At 41.7% G+C, this 24763-nt stretch overlaps 2 protein-coding genes across 2 annotated transcripts in view; one reads left to right on the forward strand and one right to left on the reverse strand.

The window, feature by feature from the left end:
- Window positions 1-21251, reverse strand: part of LOC119738043 (ataxin-10-like) — a 43322-nt gene extending 22071 nt beyond the window's left edge. The window contains exons 1-6 of the mRNA XM_038212763.1: window positions 20990-21251; window positions 16673-16858; window positions 15029-15214; window positions 11965-12144; window positions 9266-9560; window positions 2897-3005 (exon numbers count right to left, since the gene is read on the reverse strand). Of these exons, the coding sequence (XP_038068691.1) occupies window positions 2897-3005; window positions 9266-9560; window positions 11965-12144; window positions 15029-15214; window positions 16673-16858; window positions 20990-21147 (1114 nt within the window). The 5' untranslated portion in view covers window positions 21148-21251. The remainder of the gene's footprint in view (window positions 1-2896; window positions 3006-9265; window positions 9561-11964; window positions 12145-15028; window positions 15215-16672; window positions 16859-20989) is intronic.
- Window positions 21252-23587: 2336 nt separating this feature from the next.
- LOC119738046 (persulfide dioxygenase ETHE1, mitochondrial-like) overlaps window positions 23588-24763 on the forward strand; it is a 35672-nt gene continuing 34496 nt past the window's right edge. The window contains exon 1 of the mRNA XM_038212767.1: window positions 23588-23621. The gene's annotated coding sequence lies outside the window, so the exon portion shown is untranslated. The remainder of the gene's footprint in view (window positions 23622-24763) is intronic.

Here is a 24763-nt window from a genome sequence, read left to right on the forward strand (position 1 = left end):
TTTTCGTAAAGTTTAAAAATAGTAGGGTTGATTCTGTGTACAAAATCTGAAGCAGACGTGTGCGCCCTTAAGGATTTGATGCGCGAGTGTGGTTCTGTTTGTTTTCGCATGGTGCTAGATAGCATGATCTCGATCAGGATCTGGAATGAAACAAACAGCCCTTTACATGTACAAGATTCCTCAAACGTTGTACAGGACTTGTACCGTACCCTTTTGCAAAAATCAATTCTGTAAAACAAGGGCCACTACTCACATTACCTATACAGGGCGAGTATAAAAAAAACGAAACCCAAATGACAGGACCCATTTTCAAATGAAGTTTTGCTGTAGAACTTTCAAACTCTAGGATATAAAAGGCCATTCAAATCACTCAATGTACTTTTCAACTTAGGGAATTTTGAACGCAAAACCGTTTTAAAGTTCTGTCCACGGATCACCAAAAAAAATACGTGTTCTTCCAGGAAGACGAAATCGATTCACACACATCCCTTTGTGAATTGTTTTCGTTTTGCTGAAAGAACACTTCCCTTTTTTGTGATTCGTGGACAGAACTTTAAAACGGTGTTTGTGTTCACATTTTCTAACTTGAAAAGTACATGAGTGATGTGAATGATTCTTGTACTAAAAGAAAGCTCATTGATTGGGTTTTCATATCCTAAAGTTTGAAACTGCTACAGCCAAAACTTCGTTCAGGAATTGGTCCTGCCATTTGGGTTCCGTTTTTTTTTTTTTACTCACCCTGTACAGTGACACAACACTTTCTTCTACTGTTGCCTATTAGAATGTAGTATTAAGCAAAAGACACTTTAAAAATGTTGCTTAACATTTCAAGAAAATTCGTAAAATCTGTCTGGACTTTCAAAGAAAGAACCAAAAATCCAATGACTTTGCAAGAATTCCCTATCTTTGCAGGAAGTGGCATCCACCTCAAGATTGCACTTGTAGATACAAGAGACCCCACTGGAAATAAGTCAAACGACTTTCGTGGTCGATCCTGGCCAATTTCTGAATAATCCTACATAAATCAACTAAATATTTTCAGGAGGTCATGGGTTCGTATCCAACCCCAATTATTTTTTTTCAACCTTCACTCGGGTGGTAATTAACACACTGAGTATACGTCAGTGAAGGACAAAACCTATCATTGATTTACCGTACATCACCCTGACACAAAATTCTATCTTATGAATAGTTTAATTGCGGTACGCGCTGCTAAATGTACATCACATTCGAGGTCGTGGGTTCCTCGCAAGTTCGGTGATAAGATGTCTGCACTAGAAAGCAGGAGGTCGTGGGTTCGAGTCCCACCCGAGTGATTTTTTCCAACTTTCACTCGGAGGTAACACACTGAGTATACAGTGTTTAAACGTCAGTGAAAGGTAAAACCTACTATTGATTTACATCACCCCAACGCAAAATTCCATCTTATCAATAAATAATTTTAACCCTACTAAAAAAGATTTTTTGTCAACCAAATTATTTTGGTTCGACACGTATCTACATGTACGTCATGGAAAGAAACATACTTCAGCATGGTCAGTGCTACGGTAACTTGGTGTTTTAAAAATAACCATTAACTTATTTTCTATTCTTGGAGGTATATTTTTTGGCTATTAAGCAAGCTGTATTTCTACGATGGAACACATGAGGAAGCCTAGATAACATTATAGGTCAATCTCTAAACTGCATCTGACAGGGGCAATTTTCATATTAGCGGACTGACAATGGTCACGCCCGCAAATTCCACAGTGTATCCTAGGTGGTGATGGATGGTTGCCACACACCAGACACCCTTGGGAAGATTGCACAGCTAAACGGTAAATTCAATAAATCTGCTAAGGGACCAGACATTTTTCTGGGATTTTTTGGTCGTGGGGGGAGGAAGGGGAGGGGAGTTGTCTGAGGTTTGAACAAGTGTCATCATGCTGATGTATCACTTTTATGTATGTAACTCCATTCAATTTTTTTTTTCTTTCTTGAAACTAGGCCTGCAAGTACAGTATACAATTATTTAAACATATTCATTACACTCTTTTCTATGACAGTAAACAAATGGCCGGTGTATATTTTTTAGTAACACCGCCAAAAAAGAAAGTCCACCGTCATTGGAGGGGTCTTTATAGACCTTTGATTTAACAGCTACATTTTGTCACCACGTTTGCTACCAAAGACTGTATATCGTCCAACAATGACAGTGGTTTATAAAAAACGGTAGAGTTTGAAAAGTTGCAAATATAAAGAAATTGTTGTGTGACAATGTTACACTGCCCGAAAGAAACGGCAGGGAAAATTGATCGCACAGTGCTTGAATGCATTGGAAAACGCAAAATTGAATTACTCGCGCTTTGTTTTGGGCACTGTGCAGTTGATAGGGGCCAATTACGGGCGTGTATGTTTGTGCTTAATTTCTCCTCACGTCATCTTTAAATTTGCAACTTTTTCAAACTGCATCATTTTTCATGAACCGTTGTCAATGTTGGACGATTTACAGTCTTTGCTAGCACACGGGGTATCAAAATGTAGCTAAAAAAATTATCTAAACGTCTATCTAAATAACAGGATCATATGTTATAAGACGATCAGATTCAAAATGATGACCCCTCCAATTTGTGTGGACTTTCTTTTTTTGCGGTGTTTATAACTCTACTGCCTATCCTGGCGAGCCAATGCAAAAACATGAATAAAGCTGGCAATACAAGAACATGTAAACCCACTGAAGTGAGATTCAAGGTTAGCATGATGAAATCAGGAATAGGAGTATGGTTGTTGCTGCACCACGTGAAATTTGAGTTTTTCACAGAACCACAAAAACTCGCCAAAAAAAAAAAAAATCCTTTCACATTGTGCAATTATCCAATAAGTCAATAATTATGGATATTCACAAGAAAATACCTACCTAGGCTACATTCCAGCAAAGACATTCTCTGCTGCAGGATTTTCCTTGCTTCGGGATGTGCAGTTGCCTCACACAGTGTGTTGAGTAGTCTCATCACAAACAGGGGTTTCTAAAAGAAATACAAGACAACACAGTGAAGTTACTTATCCTCCTTCAGCAAAATAAGGAAACATGCTTTGCAGGCATGACATTGTTACATTAAAGCTAATTATATAATATTAGATGGCTTTGAGGTGGATACAAGAATATATTGCACTCGCTATGACAATATTGCACGAGTCAAAGATGAGTGCAATATATTGTCATATTGCGAGTGCAATGTTTTCTTGTATCTCCCGAAAAAGCCATCCAATATTCTTATTATTATCTAAATATCAGGCTGACTTGATTTGCAAGAAATACAATTCAAGACATTGTCTTTATTTCTCCTTTTTCGTCGATCTAGTTGAAGCTGTCATTGTGATAGTTGACAATAGTGCGCGTATAGGTCTCGTTCAAATGACGTCATTTCCTACAGACCATCCACGTGCATCGGCATTTTGAGCGTCAACTTGCATAACGAGCATCGGCTGCGTCGTATTTCGAACACATTTCGAGCAACAAGCGCGCGCGTGTATGGAACATTTTTAACACTGCGCAATGCGTGCTAGATTGCGTAAAATACGTAGTTGCACTTCTCCTACAGAAATGGCCGTCATTGAACGAGCCCTATACCTGGCCTGCTGCGCGCTCGCTGCGTGGGCGTCTGTGTTCAACAGTACCACGCGCTACGCTCTATTGAGTGGTTGACAACTGTGAGTTTCTACCATCTTGATCGTGCGGGAACCAGCGAAACATCTCTAGGTATTATTTGCGACCAGTTCTTAACTTTTGCTTCACTAATAGCAGCTACACAAAACGTGGTCCAGATTTTGCTAAAAAAGGCGACACAGCATATCACCCGAGGGGAAAAACCTTAAAGGCATAGTCCATCGTTTGTAATTTGTGCATTTTGTTAGTTTGAAGCAACAAAAGTGCTCAAAATCTAAAGAAGGGTGCTAACCTGATGAAGTTTTAGCTCAGCTTCAGCTGTATATTTTGAGAAAAACAACATTCTAGGATCTCAATTTCAAATCAAAAGTTGCTGAATCATGTTTTGAATTGGGCATGAATTCAGCATCCGAGACACGTTCTCACTGGGCTGATTGCAGCTACGCGATGTCGCACAACAATCAGACAAATTATAGCAACCACGTGCGTGTGTGCGTCGTGTCAACGCTTGCGCGTGCTTCGCCGAATAAAAAAACGAAACTACTAACAGAAATTTCCAACGGTGCTTCTTAAGACGCACCGTTGGAAAGGTTTTCTTTCATTGATTTCTTCAAAATGAAGAAATATTGCCAGAAAGAATTATTTTACATTGAGTTTAGTTCCCTTACTATCTTTCAACAAAGTATGTTTTGCATCAACAATTACGCCAGTTACATTTTGGATAGCTGCAAATGATGGACTCTGGCTTTAACTGTTGTTAATGGCATTAATCAAGATCTTTAATGACCAGACATTACAGCTATTAGAACTGAAGGACCATTATCAAGCAAACTGCTGATTCATGGTGGCTGCCACGGGGTCTGGGAGGGACTAGAGGGTATGGTACATTCCTAACGTGACTGATTTATGTCACTTAATGAACCCACTTCCTACCTACAAGTCATTGCTTCCTGGGAAGTCAGTAAACCTTGCTACTCTGAAATGTGACCGGCTCCACAAAAAAGGTATTATGTCGCAAATGAAATTGAGTTATATACATGGTTGGAAACTACACAGTGTAAGCTTTCATTTGGTATATAATAGAGCTCCATAGCTCCTCCCATTCTGGAGATGTGAGGTATTTGCATGTTGATTACATGTACTTCCTTGGAGTTCAAATTACACAACTGAGAAAACAGGCTTTGAAATAGCTGGCTTTGTTGTAGAACAACAGAACGATACACACAAAATTGTTGGGTTTTTTTCACTTTGTTCATCAAAATTAACATTTCTGTTACGGAAACCTGAAACTGTAGGTATTAAAGATGTCATTCATGATAAAAAAATGAAAATCACATTTTGACAAAATTTTCACTCTCTCAATGTTGAGGGGGCCATTACACAATAATGCTCAGCGCGACTTAATACCCTTTTTTTGTAGAGCCGGTCACAAATGCTCTTGTTGTCTCTGGCAGGAAAAGTGATAAGAGAGGTACATGTAACTGCAGCTAATTCAATAAAATGCTGAGATTTGAAAGTTTGCATGGTGGAAAGATACTAACACAAGATAAGTTTTGCGGTAGCACCATGTGAATAAATCTCTTTTGTGAGTATGTGTGGTTCTGAAAAGAACCGGAGGGGAATATCTCTTTTGTGAGTATGTGTGGTTCTGAAAAGAACCGGAGCTTCACCGGTTTCGAGCTTCACCAGTTTGCATCCTTCTCACGCCTCACCCGCACCCATCCTTATAACACTGCATCATCGTTGGAATCCCTCATTCTCCTGACGAGCAGAGCATACTGTCCGAAACGTTGAGTCCCTCCGGTTCTTTTCAGAACCACACATACTCACAAAAGAGATTTATTCACATGGTGCTGCTGCAAAACTTATCTTGTCTCAATAAAATGCTGCTGTGTGATGCATTGTTGGTTCAATTATACGTGTGATGCCTGAAACTGTTGGAATCCTTTCAGTCTCATGAGGCAGGCAGAGTATACCATGTTTACCATCCATAACGTCACGTTTCCCTCGGTTCTTTTCAGAACGTCACAAACTCACAAGCATGACAAAAGAGATTTGCTACATGTTGCTGCCGTAAACCTTTATCTTATTGCCTGAAAGCATACCACATACTGCTATCTTTTCAACTACAATGTAAAACATGTAATTTGGTGACATGAGAAAATGATTGATGCACAAGGGTGGGGTTGAGTGGGGTTGAGTGGGGCGGGAGGGTGGTTCAATTATGTGTGCGATGCCTGAAACGTGTCTGTGTACTTGGAATCTGACAGCCAGGAAAATTAACATGATGAGCAATTTCTACATCTCACAGTTGCACAAACTGGTGAAGTCTGGGTTTAAGCACCATAAAAAATTAAGCCCCAAAACAAGACAAAAAAAATCCCCCAAAAAACAACCCCGTGGTTGAAGAAGAGGAAGAAGCTGAGGAGGATATCGACTGGGGATGTGTCTACTCCAACAAGCGGATCGCCGAAATCACCCAGGCAACTGGATTTCAAGTGTTTGTTGAAAGGCAACAATTGAAATTTTTTGCCCAAGTCTGTTGAATGCCGAACTCTGCAACGCAAAAAATCCTCACTTTTGCTGTAGCGAAAAAGTGCAAAAGGAAAAAAGAGGCAGAGACGTTGAAACCCTGCGCACAGTTGTGACAAAAACACAGTATACATTTTTTGTAAATACAAATCCGAACAACAGTTCCTGTGCAAATGTTTCAACTGTTGCTACTACATGTAACCTTTGGAAAATTCATGGACTTAAGACTCGAGTCTATGCCAAATTAGGAATGAAGTTTCCTGATAGAATTCTCTATGTACCGGTATTGTGGAGTTATGTATCTTGGAATCCCTTCAGTCTCATGAGGATGGGCAGAGTACATGTATATTATATAACCGACATACAGATCCTTGTCATTTGATTGGCGGAACTCACATCACGTGACATTCGTTATTACTGCCATTCACGCCGGGGCTCAAAAAGTACTATCCGCCCATGGGGAATGGGAAATACTATTGAACAGTTAGGATCAGTCTTGTTCCGTGACGCGGTATTTGTGTGCAAATGCATGGTGGTGTGCGCATTCAATGTTGCGCGTAGCGCGTATTGTTCCAAAGAGCCAGCGCTACAGCGTTGGTTTCAAACATTTTTGTGGAGGGGTGGTTTGGAAGAGAGAAATACATTTTTCACCAATTTTGTATTGAAATAAAAGTTCAAATATATCAAATAACAAATACTGAGTGGCTTTATATTGTGAAATGAGAGGAATATTATCGCTCGGTAAAATCTGGACTTTTCCAGTTCACTCGGCGAAGTCCAGATTTACCTTGATATAATATTCTTCCCATTCCACGCTGATCCACTCACTATTTGTATACCATGTACATTGTATACCATTCATAACGTTGAGTTTACCTCGGTTCTTTTCAGAACCTCACAAACGAGATTTGTCACATGTTGCTACCATAAACCTTTCTCTTATTGCCTGACATGATCATAACCCAAAATTCATGGTGCATTCAACATACTGCCATCTCCTCACCTACAATGCAAAACATGTAATTTGGTGGAATAGGCCAGTTAAAATGATTGATGCACATGGGTTGGGTCGGGTGGAGCGGATGGCAATGATGGAGGGGGGGGGGGGGTAGGTGGGGTTAGGGGGAGATAGGGGGGGGGAGGCTAGATGGAGGGGGATAGGGGGCAGGATGTCAATGTCCCCCAATATTTTCTCCGCATTAATAACATTTTTAAAGCAGGTTTTTATATGACTCCATTGATGTCATTTGTTTTGCTACAAAGTGGAGGATTCTTAAATATTAAATGATTTAGGGTATGAAATGGGTGTCATTTCTTCAAGATTGATTATGAATAGCAAACTACCTACCCAATAAATAAAAAACAGTGTTCAAAGTTAGTCTTAATACAAGTTAAATGGCAAATTGCAAAGTATCAAGGTAAAATGGGACAGGAAAAATGTCGCACTTTGGACCCTAGATTCACAGAAAAACCCACTTGTATTCACTCCTTGTAAATCAATTCTACCCTGCAGTGCGGCGGCTGCAGTAACTGGAAAAAGTGTTTTGGAAAAAGTTTCGTGAGTTGGCCCCCTTCCTGACCTCCAGAGCACCACCCCCAAAAGTAAAAGGCAAAGTGTGCGCGCTGCGTGCATACGGAAATGCATGACCTACATGTACGGCAGCGAGACATGCACCCGATTTCACGAAGCGCTGCGACGCGTCGCAACTCGAGTTACGACGTGTAATACGTCACAACTTGCGACGCGTCGTATGATCCATTTCACGAAAGTTGCGATGTGTTGAACGCGTCGTAAGTTCCTTGACAACGGCTTAAAACACGTCGGAAGTTACGAGTCTAGTGGTCATCACAAAATAAGAAATGTCATTTTCTAAGCCAGTTTTATGCCATAAACATTACATAAACGAGATTATAATACCGATGCAATGTGTGTAAAGTTGTAAATAGAAAATCCATTGAAAAATTATAAATTTGACTGGATTATTGCAATTGAAATTGCAAAGTAGCTATACAGTCCACCGACAGCCTGTATTTCTTCAAAATTGCATCGCACGGCCGCCATTTTGTTTTACGTTTTAACAAATTTCATGCTGAGATCCGACGACTCTTTGTTGAATGTCCGACAACCATTTACTGTTCGCGGACTAAATACATAAAACAGTCACCGAGTTGTGCTATAAATACAACTACGATGCGTCGCACTTACGACGTGTTTTGTCGAAGGATCGCAGGACGCGTCGCAGCTGCGATGCATCCTAGAGATATGAAATAGTCGGCTCAATAGTCTTTGAAATAGTCGGCCCAAGACTACAAGGCAAGCCACGGAAGACCTGGCATGAGACACTTGCAGAAGACCTCAAGACCGTCAAACTTCGCTAATATGGATGTCAGAAATCGGACTGCGTGGAACAGGGCCATTAAGGAAAGACAACGTCTCACCCCACAGCGTGGATAAAAGGAAGTCAAATGGAAGCCATGTTGAATGATGAGTACCAGGAAAGCCCAAGCCAGATATTCAGGGTTTTTTCCGGTTCGGTTTCGGGTCGGTTTTCGTTGAAACTTTTTGTCGGGTCGGGTCAGTTTAGGGAGTAAGAGCAGTTTCGGTTCAGACTCGTTTATAAATATCTATAATGTTTCGGTTTGGTTTGGCCTTGTCAAACTGACCCAATGCTCAACACTTATTCGAATGTCTTCTCCAGAGACACTCGAACTCCACTTGTCCACGGACCCCATGCAGGCAATTACCTCCAATCCCGCCTTAATGGATTTAGGCCTATAGGCTTCGTGCGCCTACAAAAGAGGGCACATTTTTACCACTTTTGAGAGCTCCTTGGACAGGGAACACACCGTGCGTATACTGTATTGGTTCGCGAGCGAAGTACGCACGACTTCCTGAATGTGCCAAAGCTATTAGCCACCGCGTATTGGCATGAGCGTCAGGCGTCATCCGTGTGCGAATTAAACTTGCGATGGTCTAAGAGACTAATCCCCGCCTCCAAAAACTTTGGATACATTCGAAATACACAGTGGATGGATCGGGAACCAGTCAAGGTCACCCCCAAACTAAATTAATGCGATTTCTCTCACCTTGTCCTTTTCAATGTTACCCCACTGCTCTTCCGACACCAGACCAAAGACGGAGCCAGCCTCTTCTTCAAAGACCTGAGCCAAGAACTCGACAGCAGGAAGGCAAGGAAAAGATTCCTTTCGCCCACTTGCCTCATCTTCAGCCTCCACGGGCAGAGAGGCAGAGTCATCGCTGCCATGGGATAGGTAAGCTGCTAAGATGTCTAGGAGGATGATTTTGGAGGGTGGGGTGAGGCGGTTGAAGACAGCTGGGATGAACTCGGGGATGACAATCAGGCTCTGCAAAAGCTGTAGACTATAAGTGGATAAGGGGAACATTGCAACTTTAGTGCATGTAACTCCCAGCTTACGTACCTCGGCGCTTAGTATCACGATGTCGGCTGCATTGGGTTTCAATATCTCACCAGAGCTGAAATTTCAGAGTGCCAGGGCCTTATGGTCTGGAGCAATGAACTTGGCGTCTGTGGATAATTCTGCAGGTTGTGGGTTTGAGTCCAGCCTGGGGTTGTGGTGCGTGTGCCCTTGGGCAAGGCACTTTGTCACTCATTCAGTCATTGCTTCTCCCCACTGAGAAATAAATGGGTACTTGTGAGGGCAGAGATGGCTAATGGGATAAATTTTTAGCTGCTTTGTGCCAAAATGGAAGCATCGAGCTGTATACTCCCCAGGGAGCCGAGATTGCCGTTGGTATGTCTCATTGGCCTAATGAGCAGGGGTAATGATTGGGCATTGAGTACCAATAATTGTGGATATACATGTAATGTGCGGCGCTTTATAATTACACGTTATCTGATATTACAAGAAATTGAAACACGATAAAATGGGGTGTGATGAAGATCCATCGCTGAATAAATCAAAGAAATTATGATCTATGCACAATCTCTGCCGTCACATGAACCATCCGCTCCGTTCACAAGTACCCCCTCACCGGCAAAGAAGGAACAGTTGGGGGTGACCGACCGACGCCATCTTGCCTGACTGCAATTTTGCCGCGACATGCGGCCGTACCACTGTGTGTACATAGTACAAATCCCCTGATGTACGTGCGTTACACACAAGGAACGGTTCGCGTCAACCAGCCAAATGTCCCGCCCAAGGGACGTCTTGCTAGGTAAAAGGGCGCCCTCTTTCGTTGGCGCACGAAGCCCATATGCCCAGCCTAAAGGAATTTTCATTCATGACAAAGTGTCTTGCTTCAGGACACATACACTAGTACTCCAAGTTGGACCCTGTAACTACCCATGAGCTTTGAGTTAAAAATGGGATCGATGAACATCTGATCCCTTCAATTTTCATTAAAAGTCGATTTCTCCGTGAAAAGAATCTTTAAGAGATGTTTCACGGACATTTACATGGGGCTTATACAGGACTAATCCTGTAAGAGTATTTTCACAGTTTTTTAAATAACTCTGGCCACTGATGATTATCATTGGTTATACATAACGGTACACTGGGTCTATCTCCAAGGGTAAACAAAGGACTTTCATAAGGGTGTTTTCACGGACTCCTTATCTGACTTAATATGTTGAAAAATCCGTGAAAATTTAGTTCACTGTAATTTCAAGGGAAAATGGCTCTTTAACAAAATTTTAAGGATGAAGATGTTCATAATGACCAACATATATACTTGGCCACAAAAGTTGATAAAATTAGGATGATTTTTTGTCATGTGGAATACAGTAATTTCATAAACCCAGTGCTTGTTAACCAGTTCGCGCCGGCATTATTTTGACATTGACCGGACCCAGACGCGGGATTGTATTTCATGAACCTCGACGCCAGACGGGTTCTGCGGGTAGCACACCCTGATATTTCTGGCCTTGCTCGCTGCGAGCGGGTCGTAGTCAGATATTTCTGGCCTCCCTCGTTGCATGTTTATCTGTCATCCGTTCCAAATACCGCAAAACTGCATGAATCCTACGTGAACTGGTTAAAAAATGGATCATGTTCTAGTTAAAAATTCTCAATTTGTGTGGTTTGTTTAAACAGAAAAAAAGCTTCATTCTGATTTGCGTGTCTGTAACCCTTTGAAAAATGGATTTCGCTTCAAATTTTGTGAAATTATTTGTTCGATGTCTCATTCAAGAGTGAATCACTTTCATATTGCTAGGAAAACAGCAATTGAAGAAACAAATCTATTTTTTTCCGAGGTGGGACTCAAAGATAGCATGGGGAATGCATCTTTAACCCTAACCGCCCTGAATCCTTCAAAATCCTCTTTGCCAAAGTGGAGGAATTTGGAGGATCGAGGTATGGCAAAAGTATGTTTATTTCGTAGGATGCACTTTGTCAAAAGGTCTTGGGCCAGACCTTGTGTTGTTTTTGTTCAGCCATGCATAAATATAGGCCTGGTTTATGCTTGAAATCCTCCGCACTGCTCCAGGATGTCACTGTCCAAGCCTCAACATATTGACAGTCACTGCCGCAAGATTTCGCAGGATTCAGGCAGGTCACCCCTCCATGGACCATATTCAAGTAATAATGGAAGAATTTGCAGGATTGAGGCTATATGCTATTTTTCCATGAGGCCAATTGGAGAATTTCGCAGGATTGAGGCTGCATCCTAGCAAAAAGGTCTAGGGAGTTAGGGTTAATGTTTTCCCTCTTCTGATTACACTATTTCTCTAGAAGGGGCAACATTTGCACACATATGCAATGAATATCACGATAAACATGTGTTACTTTGAATTAAAACTCACCTAAAATCCTGCTCGGACTCTGTCTCGCACAGTGCAACGGCAGCCTCCACCAACCGGTAGCCATCATCACTGGTCCACAGCTGCTGTGCATATCCCCTAGGTGACGATCCTTGCACGCACATATTGACGACCATGCAGAGATACAGTGAGGCTTTAGGGTCCGCGCACTGAAACACAGAGCTGGGTTTATTCAACACATAAAGACTAAGGAATTAATACTCAGAGCTGTATTGAAAGTTTTACTGGGCTGTGTATTGTTATATAATTAACCGTAACCGTCCCGAGTCCTCCAAAATCCTTTGTGCAAGTTGGAGGAATGTGCAGGATTGAGGTTACATGGCAAAAGTGCATTGCTGATTTCGGAGTACGCACTGTGTCAAGGTCTTGGGCCGGACCTTGTGTTGTTTATGCTCAGCCTAGCATAATTTAGTCCTTGATACACTTAAAATCTTCCACACTGCTCCAGGATGTCACTGCCTCTGCCTCAGCCTATTAACAGTCATAGCCGGAGGATTTTGCAGGATTCAGGCAGTGGTCACCTTTCCATGGACCATATTCAAGAAATAGTGGAGGAATTTGCAGGACTGAGGCTATATGCTATTTTTTCCATGAGGCCAATTGGAGGATTTTGCAGGATTGAGGCTACATCCTAGCAAAAAGGCCTAGGGAGTTAGGGTTAAGTTTTCTATTATTAGAGGTGAGACTGGAGGAAAACAAGGCAAAATCCATGAAATAATCTGCAGAGGGTTTGAGGATTTGCCAATAGGCGTGTGCACGAATGGGTAGAATGGAACCAGGTTCCCGATTGAAAAAACAAACAAACATGGGTACTAAGGTAATTCAACCCCAGAATTCAAATCCCGTAAGTTGCTGTTCATATTGTTTAAAGATACAGTCCATCATTTGTAATTTGTGCATTTTGTTCGTTTGGAGCAACAAAAGTGTTCAATATCTAATGAAGGGTACTGAACAACTAACCTGATGAGGTTTCAGCTCAGCTTCAGCTGTATATTCCGAGAAAAACAGCTCCCTAGGATCTCAATTTCAAATCAAAAGTTGCTGAATCATGTTTTGAATTGGGCCTGAATTCAGCGTCCGAGACGCGTTCTCACTAGCCGATTGCAGCTATACGCGATGTTGCGCACTGATCCGACGAATTATAGCAACCGCGCTCGCGTGTGCGTCATGCCAATGCTTGTGCGTGCTTCGCTGAATAACAAACAAACTACTACTTAAAATTTTCCTACGGTACGTCTTAAAGGCCTTCTTTCGTTGATTGCTTCAAAATGACAGCTTGCCAGAAAGAATCATTTCACAGGAAGTTAAGTCCCCTTATCACTTTCAACCAAGTATGTTTTTCAACAATAATTACGCCAGTTACTTTTCGGATGGCTGCAAATGATGGACTATAGCTTTAAAAAGGTCCACGCAATAATACTTCATCAGTGCGTCTACATGTATATACAGTGTGTATACAGCAAGATACAAGTGGGTACAGTGAGCTTATACATGTAGATAAATACAAGCCGGTCTAAAAATGAGGATTTTCAGTATAAGTTTCTGATAATAACAAAGGAACATATTTCAGAAGTCCGGCGTAAATCAATTTTTTTAGGTGAATAATAAAAGAGAAGGGGGGGGGGTCCCATCCGTTACACTAGGTAAGGTAAAAGGTCAGTCGGGATAAAATTGCTGACGTGTTGATACACAATGTACAACTCATTTGTTTTACCGTATTTAAATTACTCAATTCTGACTTGGGGCAGTCCAACTCCTAAATGCAACAAACTGCTTACTCTCCAGAAACGAGCAGTTCGAGTAATTTTTAAAACTGGCTATTGTGAACACTCTGGGCCTTTATTTGCAAATTTAAAATTGTTAAAATTCACTTACCTGTATCATCTCAACCTAGGAAAATTTATGTATAAATATATGAATCGTGCATTACCTGCTTGTTTTAACCCGTTTTACACTTACTTCAAACGTTCATTCATATAATACCCGCGGTGCCACTAAGAAAAATCTGTATGTTAATTATAGTAGAACTTCATTGTCCAAAAATAGTGTTGTCCAACGTGGCACTCTATATTGGAATAGTCTTGATGACTCTTTTAAATCATCACCCACTCTCTCTATTTCTGCTAGAAAACTAAAAACTCATTTGTTAATTGCACACTAAAAAATGTAATAGGGATAATAACGGCCTTGATTACTGTCTTACACCGGTGTCTGTGCTCTGTCTTTCCATGTATGTCTGTCACTTGTCTGTCTGTCCATAGGCTGGGGAACAAAAGCTGATGCTTGACCCTGGACCTAGATGTTGCCATTTAGTTAATGTTCACTATTGTAAATATATCTAGTATGTATTGTCAATTTGAATATATAACATTATGTATTATGTATCATCCTTATGCAGCATCGAAATAAATGCATCGAATTGTAAATGTTACGCGGATGCCCATTCTGCTTGTAATTAACACGCAAGCATTGTGCGCCCGTCTCCCTGCGTATTTACGCGCCTCGATGGGCATTTTATTATCACGAATGACCCGTGACCTATACCATTGTGGGCATACGCAGTTGAAGTACCAAACTGGCTTATTACAAGTCATCTTGTGATTGGACCTGCGAATCTTGCCTGAAGCACTTACAACTCTTATCATGACATGTGGAGTGCTGTAGCCTCGTGGTTAAGGGCATTGGATTCGTTGTCTGCGGGTAAAGCTGCAGGTTGTGGGTTCGAGTCCTGGCGGGGTCATAGTGCATGTGCCCTTGGGTAAGGCACTTTTTCACTCATTGCTTCTCTCCACCCAGGAGTAAATGGGTACCTATGAGGGCAGTGATGGTTATTGTGATTGAATTAGCTTGCTTGCGCCTAACAGGCTGCATCGAGCTGTATACTCCCCAGGGAGCTGAGATGGTACATATATATGGAATGTTTAATTGGCCCAATGATTAGGGGTAATAATAATGTAAAGCGCTTTGAACTTAGTTAAAAGCGCTATATAAGAACCTGTTATTATCATCATTATTATTATTATTATTATGATATGAGAAAGCTTACAGTAAAGTCTGAGGGAAAACTGCCTGCCATGCCAGACCCTGCAGTTCCTCCTGACCACTGATGAGATTACCCAGGAGCTGTACAGCACATCTCAGGCAGACGACTAGCTCCTCCTCCTGCTTGGGAGACGGCGCCGAGGAGATGATCTGGATCAGCTGCTTCAAGGAATCCACTGCTCCTGCATCCCTGCAACATTGTACACCATGAGAAAACTGGTTATTTGGTTGGACTGCAGTTAAAGTGATTTGCACAGTGGACTCTGGGAAGTCAAGAGGTGGTTGCAGCAAAAAGCAACTCAGATAACACAGGAACTTGTTGACAAGTGATCCCCTCCCTTCTCCTCTTATACTATAGCTACGGTATATTGTCCGTCAGTAAGTGGACAAAACTTGGACACATGGCACAAGATGCATATATATGCTAAACTGGCGAAGACCTTTCCCTTCTGGGAGAACCCACCCACCCACCCCCTGGATCCGCCACTGACATACATACATAACTACTTGGTGAATTTTTCCCCATATCTCTTTTGTCGGGTTTTCTGTCGGAATACAGGTAGTTGGGTTCGTCATTTTGAAAACTACTATCTGGGCATTTACATGTATAGTGTACATGTACACATTTGTTCTTGGAACTTTCCTCTCTTTTTGCACTTTGCACATCAAAATAATGTCACAAAATAACTGCAAATCCTAATCTATAAAAATATATACATTATATAATCATAGTGTAAATGCTGCTGGCCTCTGCATGCATTCTGATGTATGTAGCTCTGTACGTGCAATGTACATGGGTCATTCCATAGATTTAGGGTACAACTATTTTGTGCCCATGTTACAGCTGATATATTGTATATATGCAACATTTTGTAAATCACGACACATTCTGTAATGTCTTCCATCTCCAAGAGTTACTACCGGTATGTAAAGCAGAATACCAGCCAAAAGATTTAAAATAGTTTGAAGTCAATTTTAATGATACTTGCATGGCAAATTACACAGGTCGCAAACAAGTACGCCAAAAAAGTCACACTTTTGGACCCAGATTTACGGACATTGACATTGTACATGTACATTACAACACAAGACATTATAACACCTCACCCACAGATTCTGTGTCTTGATTGGCCGAGAGCGAGTCACATGGTACTTTCTTTTTTTGCTATCTTTCAGTGCACGGCCAAAAGTACTATACCCACAGCAACCAAAGTGCTATACCATTAGCAACCAAAGTACTATACGCACTGTGTGCAAAATGCATAGGGGGGTGTGTGTGTTGCACGTTACGCGTATTGTTTCCAAGCGCGAGCGCTACAGAGCTGGGTTCAAACATTTTGTGAAGAGGTAGTTAGAAAAAGTGCAAGTTGATTTTCAACTAATTTCTTATTCAAATAGAAGTGAATTTTTATTGTATTCAGATTAAATTAATCAGTTATCGCTTAAAATCAAGCAGAATCTGTGGGAGAGGTGTTATAAAACAAATATTGAATGCTTTATCTCATGGTCTAGTAAAACTATCCTCCCTCGGTGATCCATGGAGCATTCTATTTTCCGGAGGCGAAAGGAGCACCTCGGGAGGCTAGTTTTACTTCACCACTCGAAGCAGTCAATATTTGTATACTATTATCATCAGTATAATATTCACCATACAGTCTGCTGGTTAGGTGGTGACTGCACACACGCATTCCTGAGGCATCTCAAGCACCAGGAACACGCTTCCAGCACTGACGGATTGCTGAGGAGTGGGGCATCCTCGTCTGCATCGAAAGGAGTCACACAGCCTTGGATGATGCTGCACATCGTCCTCAGAGTTGATGCTGGAAGGTTTTTTCTAAATGAGGGATATATCACAAAACAAAAGAATCTTGCTAACTTTCAGGCCAAGTAAAAAAACAATAAGTAGTTTCTCATCTGGCATTTTCCAAAAAATACTGCAAGAGAAACTAGCTTGATCCCTGGCATACTGGCAGCATGCTTTTCAGTGTACCTAACCAAAATCAACAATGACCTAATATGACCCATGTCTCAAGTCATCTGATTTCCCCCTACCCAAAGATTATTGTCACCAAGGTTGGTTGAGAGTAAAGTCTGACTTTTGATATAACAACACTTTTCAGTTTACCTGCATGTAACCAAAATCAACAATGACCTCATTTGATGCCTAGATGACAATTGACCTCAAATGTCTCAAATCATCTGAAGTCTCCCAACCCAAAGATTATTTTCACCAAGTTTGGTTGAGAGTGAAGTCTGACTTTTGATATAACAACCCTTTCCAGTTTACCTACATGTATATAACCAGAATCAACAATGACCTCATTTGATGCCTATACACTGTAGATGACATTTGACCTCAAATGTCTCAAGTTATCTGAAGTCCCCCTACCCAAAGGTTATTGTCGCTAAGTCTGGTTGAGAGTGAAGTCTGACTTTTCATATGACAGCACTTTTCAGTTTACCTAACCAAAAACAACAATGACCTCATTTGACGCCTAGTTGACCTTTGACCTCAAAAGTCTCAAGTTGTCTGAAGTCCCCCTACCCAAAGATTATTGTCGCCAAGTTCGGTTGAGATCTAAAGAGTGAAATCTTTTCCAGGACGGCTGATTTTCTAAGATAGCAGATGGATTCAATAGCTTTGCTACAAACTGCTACCGTATCATTTTGAATATCAGGCGGAGAGACCACATCAGTAATGATGAAGTTTATATTTATAACCGACATACAGATCCTTGTCATTTGATTGGTGGAACTCACATCACGTGACATTCATTATTGCTCCCATTCACGCCAGGGCTCAAAAAGTACTATCCGTCCATGGGGAATGGGAAATACTATTGAACAGTTAGGATCATGACGCGGTATTTGTGTGCAAATGCATGCTGGTGTGCGCGTTCAGCATTGCGCATAGTGCGTATTGTTCCAAAGAGCCAGCGCCACAGCGCTGGCTTCAAACATTTTCGTGAAAGGGTGGTTTGGAAGAGAGAAATACATTTTTCATTAATGTTGTATTGAATGGAAGCTCAAATATATCAAATGACAAGGATCTATGAAATATAAAACAAATATTACTTGGCTTTAAATTTAAAAATTAATGTGGCCTGACGTTGCGAACTTAGCAAGTTCTTCTTCAGAGGCTAAAACAGAAATGACAGAGGTACATACATTAACATGGGGGTGCACACAAACATGCAGGGCTGAAAGAAGAAACACAAAAGGAGGATTAGGTGGGAAAGGTGTGGAAAGATGCAGGGGAGGGTGGATGAGAGAACGAAGAAACAAAGGGAGATGGCAAACCACAAGGGGTCTGGTATAAACAGGGGAGGGACCAGAAAGGGGAAGGATCAAAGGTCACAGGGAGTGGGAACGGACAAAAGAGTATGAGAGTGAAGGGGGATGATGCGGGGGGGGGGGGGGAACAGTATGGAGGTGGAAAGGGATGAAAGATGGGGAAGATGGGTAAACACAAACAAGGAAGACCAGGTGGATTATCTGTAACAGAAGACAATGGAGGAAGAAAAGGATTAATCATTTCCAAGTTGGATGTTGAGACCATGTGGTTGAATAGTTCGAAGACGATTCATCCACACTTTCTCTCTGCTGAGGCGAACTGAGTCCTTGCGATGGCTTTAAATTGTGAAATGGGAGGAATATTATCGCTCGGTAAAATCTGGACTTTTCCAGTTCACTCTGCTTTGCCTCGTGAAATGGAAAAGTCCAGATTTTACCTTGCGATAATATTCCTCCCATTCCACGCTGAGCCACTCAATATTTGTATACTATGAGATAACAGGACAACGGCCCCTCTCCATCACCATTTACCAGCGGCAGCTTAAAAGGCTTGGACATGCGCTGAGAAAACCAAAAAGACAACGTGGTCAACATCTACGCCCTCTACCAACCTGTCCATGGGAACCGTAGGAAAGAAAGACCTATTGATGTCCCCACAGTGCATTGCCACTGCCAGATTTCTCTCTAAAGACGTACATGTAATAATAATAATAATGGAGTCTTATATAGCGCACGTATCTACCATCAATTAGGTACTCAAGGCGCTGGAGATTATGTCTATTATTAAAGAAAGGTAAATAAAGTTAATGAGAGATATGAGACCCATTATGTAGCACCTTGTAATGGTTTACAAGGTGCTTTGGCGCATATTGCAGCCACTGCCAGAAACACCGGGGCAAACCCCTTCTCTTAGCGATAAGTGTTACTGGGTTCTTTAACGTGCATTACACAACACACGGGACCTACGGCTTTACGTCCCATCCGAAGGACGAAGCAATAATGGTTAAGTGCCTTGCTCAAGAGCACAAGCACTATGTTCCCCGTCAGGATTCGAACCCATGTACCACGGCACACGAGTCGAACACCGTAACCGCTGGACCATAGCACCCCTCTTACAAGTTATAAGGAGATCCATGAAGCTGCCCAAGATACAGCCATTTAGAGAAACTTGACTGGCTGGTGTGTAGCAACTAGTAGTAGTAGGATGGGACGCCCTATTATTATGGTACTTATCGTGTCTCGGGTTCGGAATAGAGATTGCCCACTTACCTTCCTGAATTGTCCTGTCAAAATTTGGAATTGAATGATTTAATTTTCCTTTTCAAATTGAAATAAACAAATCCGACAGTGGTGTGGTTTATTCCGTGTACATTGTCTGCGACGTTCAAATTGATTAAAGACTATGCCTGCAGGATGGTTTCTTAAGACCCTGCCCCTCCCCCAAAAGGAGAACAAAAATCAATGAGACAATCTTCTGATTGACGATTGGAGGCGGCATTCAATTTACACGGTGTGCCGTTTTATTGTGCTGTCCTTATTTTGACAAAAAATTAAAAGTCCTGAAAGACACATCTTTTCAATCATTCTTTTTATACAACTCGGCAGAAAGTCTGTAATGCATGGAGTGGTGAACTGGATAAAAATCGCCACTTGAACTTGGAGTTTTGGCAACGAAAAACGAGAAATTTCCGATGCCACCATTAATAATAGGGATGCCGCAATAAAATAGGGAATCTGATTGGAAAGGATGTTGCAACCGTACGCTACTTCAGCGGTTGTGTACAAAGTCTATGGAGAGTCAAGAAAATGTAGAGAGTCTACATGTAAATACAGCCTACCGGTATTTCCTAACAAAATTGGAAATGTTTCTCACTCAGTCCCAGATTCATGTCTTATCATCATTTTTGCAATGACTGACCATCATTGGGATGATGATATATGAAGAAAAAAGCAGCGTCAGGTTGCCACATTCTTTCCATCCGATTATACTAGTAGATGGATTCTCACAAAACAGTCCCAGTCAACTCCACCCATCTAGCGGGTGCGCGGCATCCCGCTAGTTTTATGGCAGTGTATACTTTGCCGGAGACGGCAAACTAAACGTTAGTTTGCTGGATATGCACTGAACATGCGCAGTTACTGTTTTTTTGTACTTAAACATTTTCCGGTGACAAGTTTTAGTCTGGCTCCATGCCAAAATTATCGTTTTTACCTCCTATTCACAAGATGGGATTCAGACCATTTTATAATTTTGGACTTTATTTCCCTTTTAAAAAAATCCTCCAGAGCCACAAATCTGAAAAAGAAAATGTAATACTCTGCAAAAAATGTTTGAGACATGTTAAAATAATAAAAGAAGAATATTCTTATTCATTTGGGGATGAGAAAAAAAAATTAAAAATGTGGTGCGGTCGGAATCGAACGCGAGTCATCCCGCTTTCTAGAGCCTCTGCTTAACCATTACACCAAACGTGCTTCACAACTTTTGGTGGGAATTTAATACATCTTAATAATTCAGCCCTATTTTAAAGAGTACAGCGCCCTCTGTTGATATGGATTGCCGCCGGCAAACCTTTAGTAAACGGTAGTTTGCCGTCATTACCTCCGGCAAAATATCCACTATCTAGTATCTAGTTTTATACAACTTCATGGGCACAGATTGTAGGCCTACCTAATGACTTCACACTGTTTCACCATCTCGCAAATCTTCCTCAAAACGATGATCAATGATGACATCTTTTCCTCACAAAGCAAATCTTGATGACGATCAAAACTTCCCAGTGGTTCGATTACTGCACCTGCCGCATCTTGTTGAAAACTTTCTGCCATTTTCAGCCTGGATCGATTAAAAATTGGGATGTTTTCTGAGTCAAAAAGAACCACACTCCTTACCGACTTCTTGCATTTGTTTTGATCGAACTAGTATGGTACCTTTGCGTTTGAGCATGTATTAACAATACAGAACGTCTATGAATAGACCGTCAGTAACATAGTCGGATGCTGGTACCTGTGGGTTGCTCAAATCTAACTGACGACGTCAAGATACGAACCACACGTGCGTACGTGCAGAATTATAGGACTTGCTTATGGCTACATCGCCGTTTCGGGCGTGTTGACATATGGGTGTCAGGTAAACTCGCCCCCCTGGCCGACTCGCCCCTTACTATCTCGCCCCTTGCCGACTCGCCCCCTGACCGACTCGCCCCCTGGAACACATTGCATGCCCGGTCGTGTCGTGAATCTCAATGGAGCCAAATTATTCAAACGCCATTTGAAATGATTTCTGGTACAATAACAATAATTATTATAATAAATGGTAATAATAACCAATAATAAGAAGGTCACACATGAAAATAAAACAATCCCTTTCCGCAAGAGAAGAGGGTAAATCACGTTCAAATCAGCCTCTGAGTTTCGGTTTTGATTCTGAAAGTTGAGCCTCAGCTCCTCCTATAACATTTAAGGAACACCAAACACATAACTATTTTTTTATTTTCAAAATATACATCCTTAATTCTTAAAATACTTTTTTAATGAAACTGAGGACCTAAAGTTGAGATTTACAAACCAGTGTTGTAGTCGAGACCGGATAGTCCGAGACCGAGACCAAGACCGAGACCTGAAGATTCGAGACCGAGACCGAGACCGAGACCAGCCCCTTCAAGGCGGACCAAGACCGAGACCAATATGGTTCGAGACCGAGACCGAGACCGAGACCGCTGATAATAAATAACAGTAGTCGAAATAAAAAAAACAAGACACGTTATTATAGTTGAAACTTGTAACCTTTCTATTCACAAAGATTACAGACCAAAATTTTGACCAGTGGCAGTGTTGACAAATTGATACATGACACCTTACTTGAGCAAAAAACACTAAGAAATATGGGCTTTGACATGTTGTCTGCACCCAATCGTGACAAAAGTAAAAAAGTTGAAGGTAGATGTTTCATCTGTTATAGGAACTCGGATCCTAAACTCTACAGTCACCCCTTGGTTTCAGCTATGACTTCTAACGGATATTTAAAGATGGAATTTTAATCTTACATTGTGCCTCTTTTTTCCTAAAATAAATATAGGACTTAACTTCTAACAAGACTTGTGTACTTGATTTTAAAAAATGGGAGCTAGAAAATCTTGAATTAATTTTTAAATTTCTGTCATAGAATGTGGACTTAATTGTACATGTAGACCCACAAGTTGCGAGGTGGTAGCCAGAATGTGCCAGATATGGATTTTTATTTTTTTTTCTGAACGGGATTTTAATTTTTGAGGAATAATGGGGTACTTCAAAATGAGCAGCCAGAAAATGGGGTCTCATCATACACTCTTATGGCAACAGTGAGTGGTAACTGGTAAGAGTGTGTGAGTTCAATGCTGGAAAATCTGGTAGAAAAATTTACTTTTTCTTCAAAATACTTTCCCAAATTAAAGAGATCATTGTGTGGGGTCGAAAATATAACTAATTTGAAGCACCTCATTTATTATCAGAATACAAAATGCAAGTGATTACACCCACAGGGGTGGGCTAAACTACACAATCCCCCAAAATGGTTGACCCTTATTGCATAAATTGTTACAAGTTTATACTTTGCATTATGTGCCCGACTCAACAGATAATTGCCGAACTTGTTCCAAATCGTTCAGTGACTGGTACTGCTGCAGCTTTACATGTACTTTGGGGACTTTCCAACGTGCAGTCGAGTCCAAACCGACCACGATATATAACAAGCTTATCTACGGGCTAGCAAATGTTTTAACTATCAATTGTACTGAACAAAGTGAACAAAAAGTAATCGAGCTGTAAAAGCTACATATTGCCGGTCTCGACCCGAGACCAGCCAAAATATCGAGACCAAAGGGGACCGAGACCGAGACCAAGACCGAGACCACAGCTTCCGAGACCGAGACCGAGACCGAGACCAGCAAAAAGTGGTCTCGAGACCGGTCTCGAGACCGAGACCGGTCTCGAGACCTACAACACTGTTACAAACGGTGAACGCGGTACCGTGCCGCGCGCCCGCAGTCACCATGAACGGACCGCGAAAGAGACTGGCTGCTACCGGTACAGCTGTGCTAATGTGTTTCCAACCCAAATTCTTCTTAAAAGATCAATAGTTTCTTGCATTTGTACCGGATATCCTTCAAAAGTGGCGTTTGAATAATTTGGCTCCATTGGGTTTCATGCTACGATCGGGCAATGTGTCATTATCATGATTATTAATTTTTTCTCAAGATATCATATCAGCTTTCTCTACAAAAACCTCACTTGGCTCGGGGTTTTGTGCGTAAACCTTATCAGTCAGCCGATCACGCTCTCTAAATTGACTTCGGCCAAACCGCAAGTCCCATCATAATAAGCTAACCATGTTAATCGGACCATTTTTTTTCCAAAAGTGTGTCTCTACTTGTGTATGACGTTTTAGGCGAACCGGATTAATGGACCGATCCAGTAAACCCATAGAGTTATATTATAAAAACTAGAGCGCGCATTCACTGTACCGCACGCACAATGCAGACGTGCCACCCTGTAGACCTCGCCGACATTTCGTAAGTGGGCAAAGAATACTCGGATGTGCATACTTCAGGATTGACTGCAATGCGTATCTTGTTGTTTTACTGTTGGTTCCACTTATAAATCCCCCCACTATGCCTTGTTTTACCGTGATGTTTTGCCTAACGTTATGTTGTGCGCATGTGCTTTACCCACTTACAAAATGTCCTTGTCAGCACGGGGTCACGTGATGAGTGCGCTCTCTAGTTTTGTTGATATAACTCTATGAGTAAACCCCGCCCACTGCGCACTGGGCAAATAGACCGCTTGCAGACGCATTCGATAATCGACGCGCGAAGGCGCGCGACGCCATGTTGTGGGTCAAGCGCATATCTATACATGCACATTTTGTCCCACAACATGGCGTCGCGCACCTTTGCGCGTCAATTATCGAACGCGTCTGCAAGCGGTCTATTAACACGTGCTCCTATCCAATGCCACACTGCATTTTCCTGCCGCGCGCATCATACGCGCGTGACTTTTGTGCGAGCACGTCGGACATATAAGTCACGGCTGTGATTAGTCAGAACACCATGGGGCGGTGCTTTCTGGATCAGTAAATCATAGTCCACCCACACACCGTATACCTTTATTAGAAAAAACTCCGTTTATTTCGTTGCATTCCCGATGATCATTATCGTACACCACCATACATTTATCGTGAATTTCATGTCGCGAAAAAAAACGATGTTGTAGAATTTCAATGTCTAGAAAAAAAATCGCGATCATCGACAGTGTCGTGAAATAAATTATTTAGTACGTCTTAGTTGTCCCTAGTTCGGGCCCAGGGGCGGCGAAACCGGGGTGGCACCCCCCCCCCCCCCCCCCCCCCACCTTAGATTTTCCCTTAGATAGCTAGTGCCCCTCCTGCGGACATGAATGTGCCCCCCTT

The sequence above is a fragment of the Patiria miniata genome, unplaced genomic scaffold, assembly GCF_015706575.1.
Source record: "Patiria miniata isolate m_02_andy unplaced genomic scaffold, ASM1570657v1 HiC_scaffold_3, whole genome shotgun sequence".
NCBI classification, from domain to species: Eukaryota; Metazoa; Echinodermata; class Asteroidea; order Valvatida; family Asterinidae; genus Patiria; species Patiria miniata.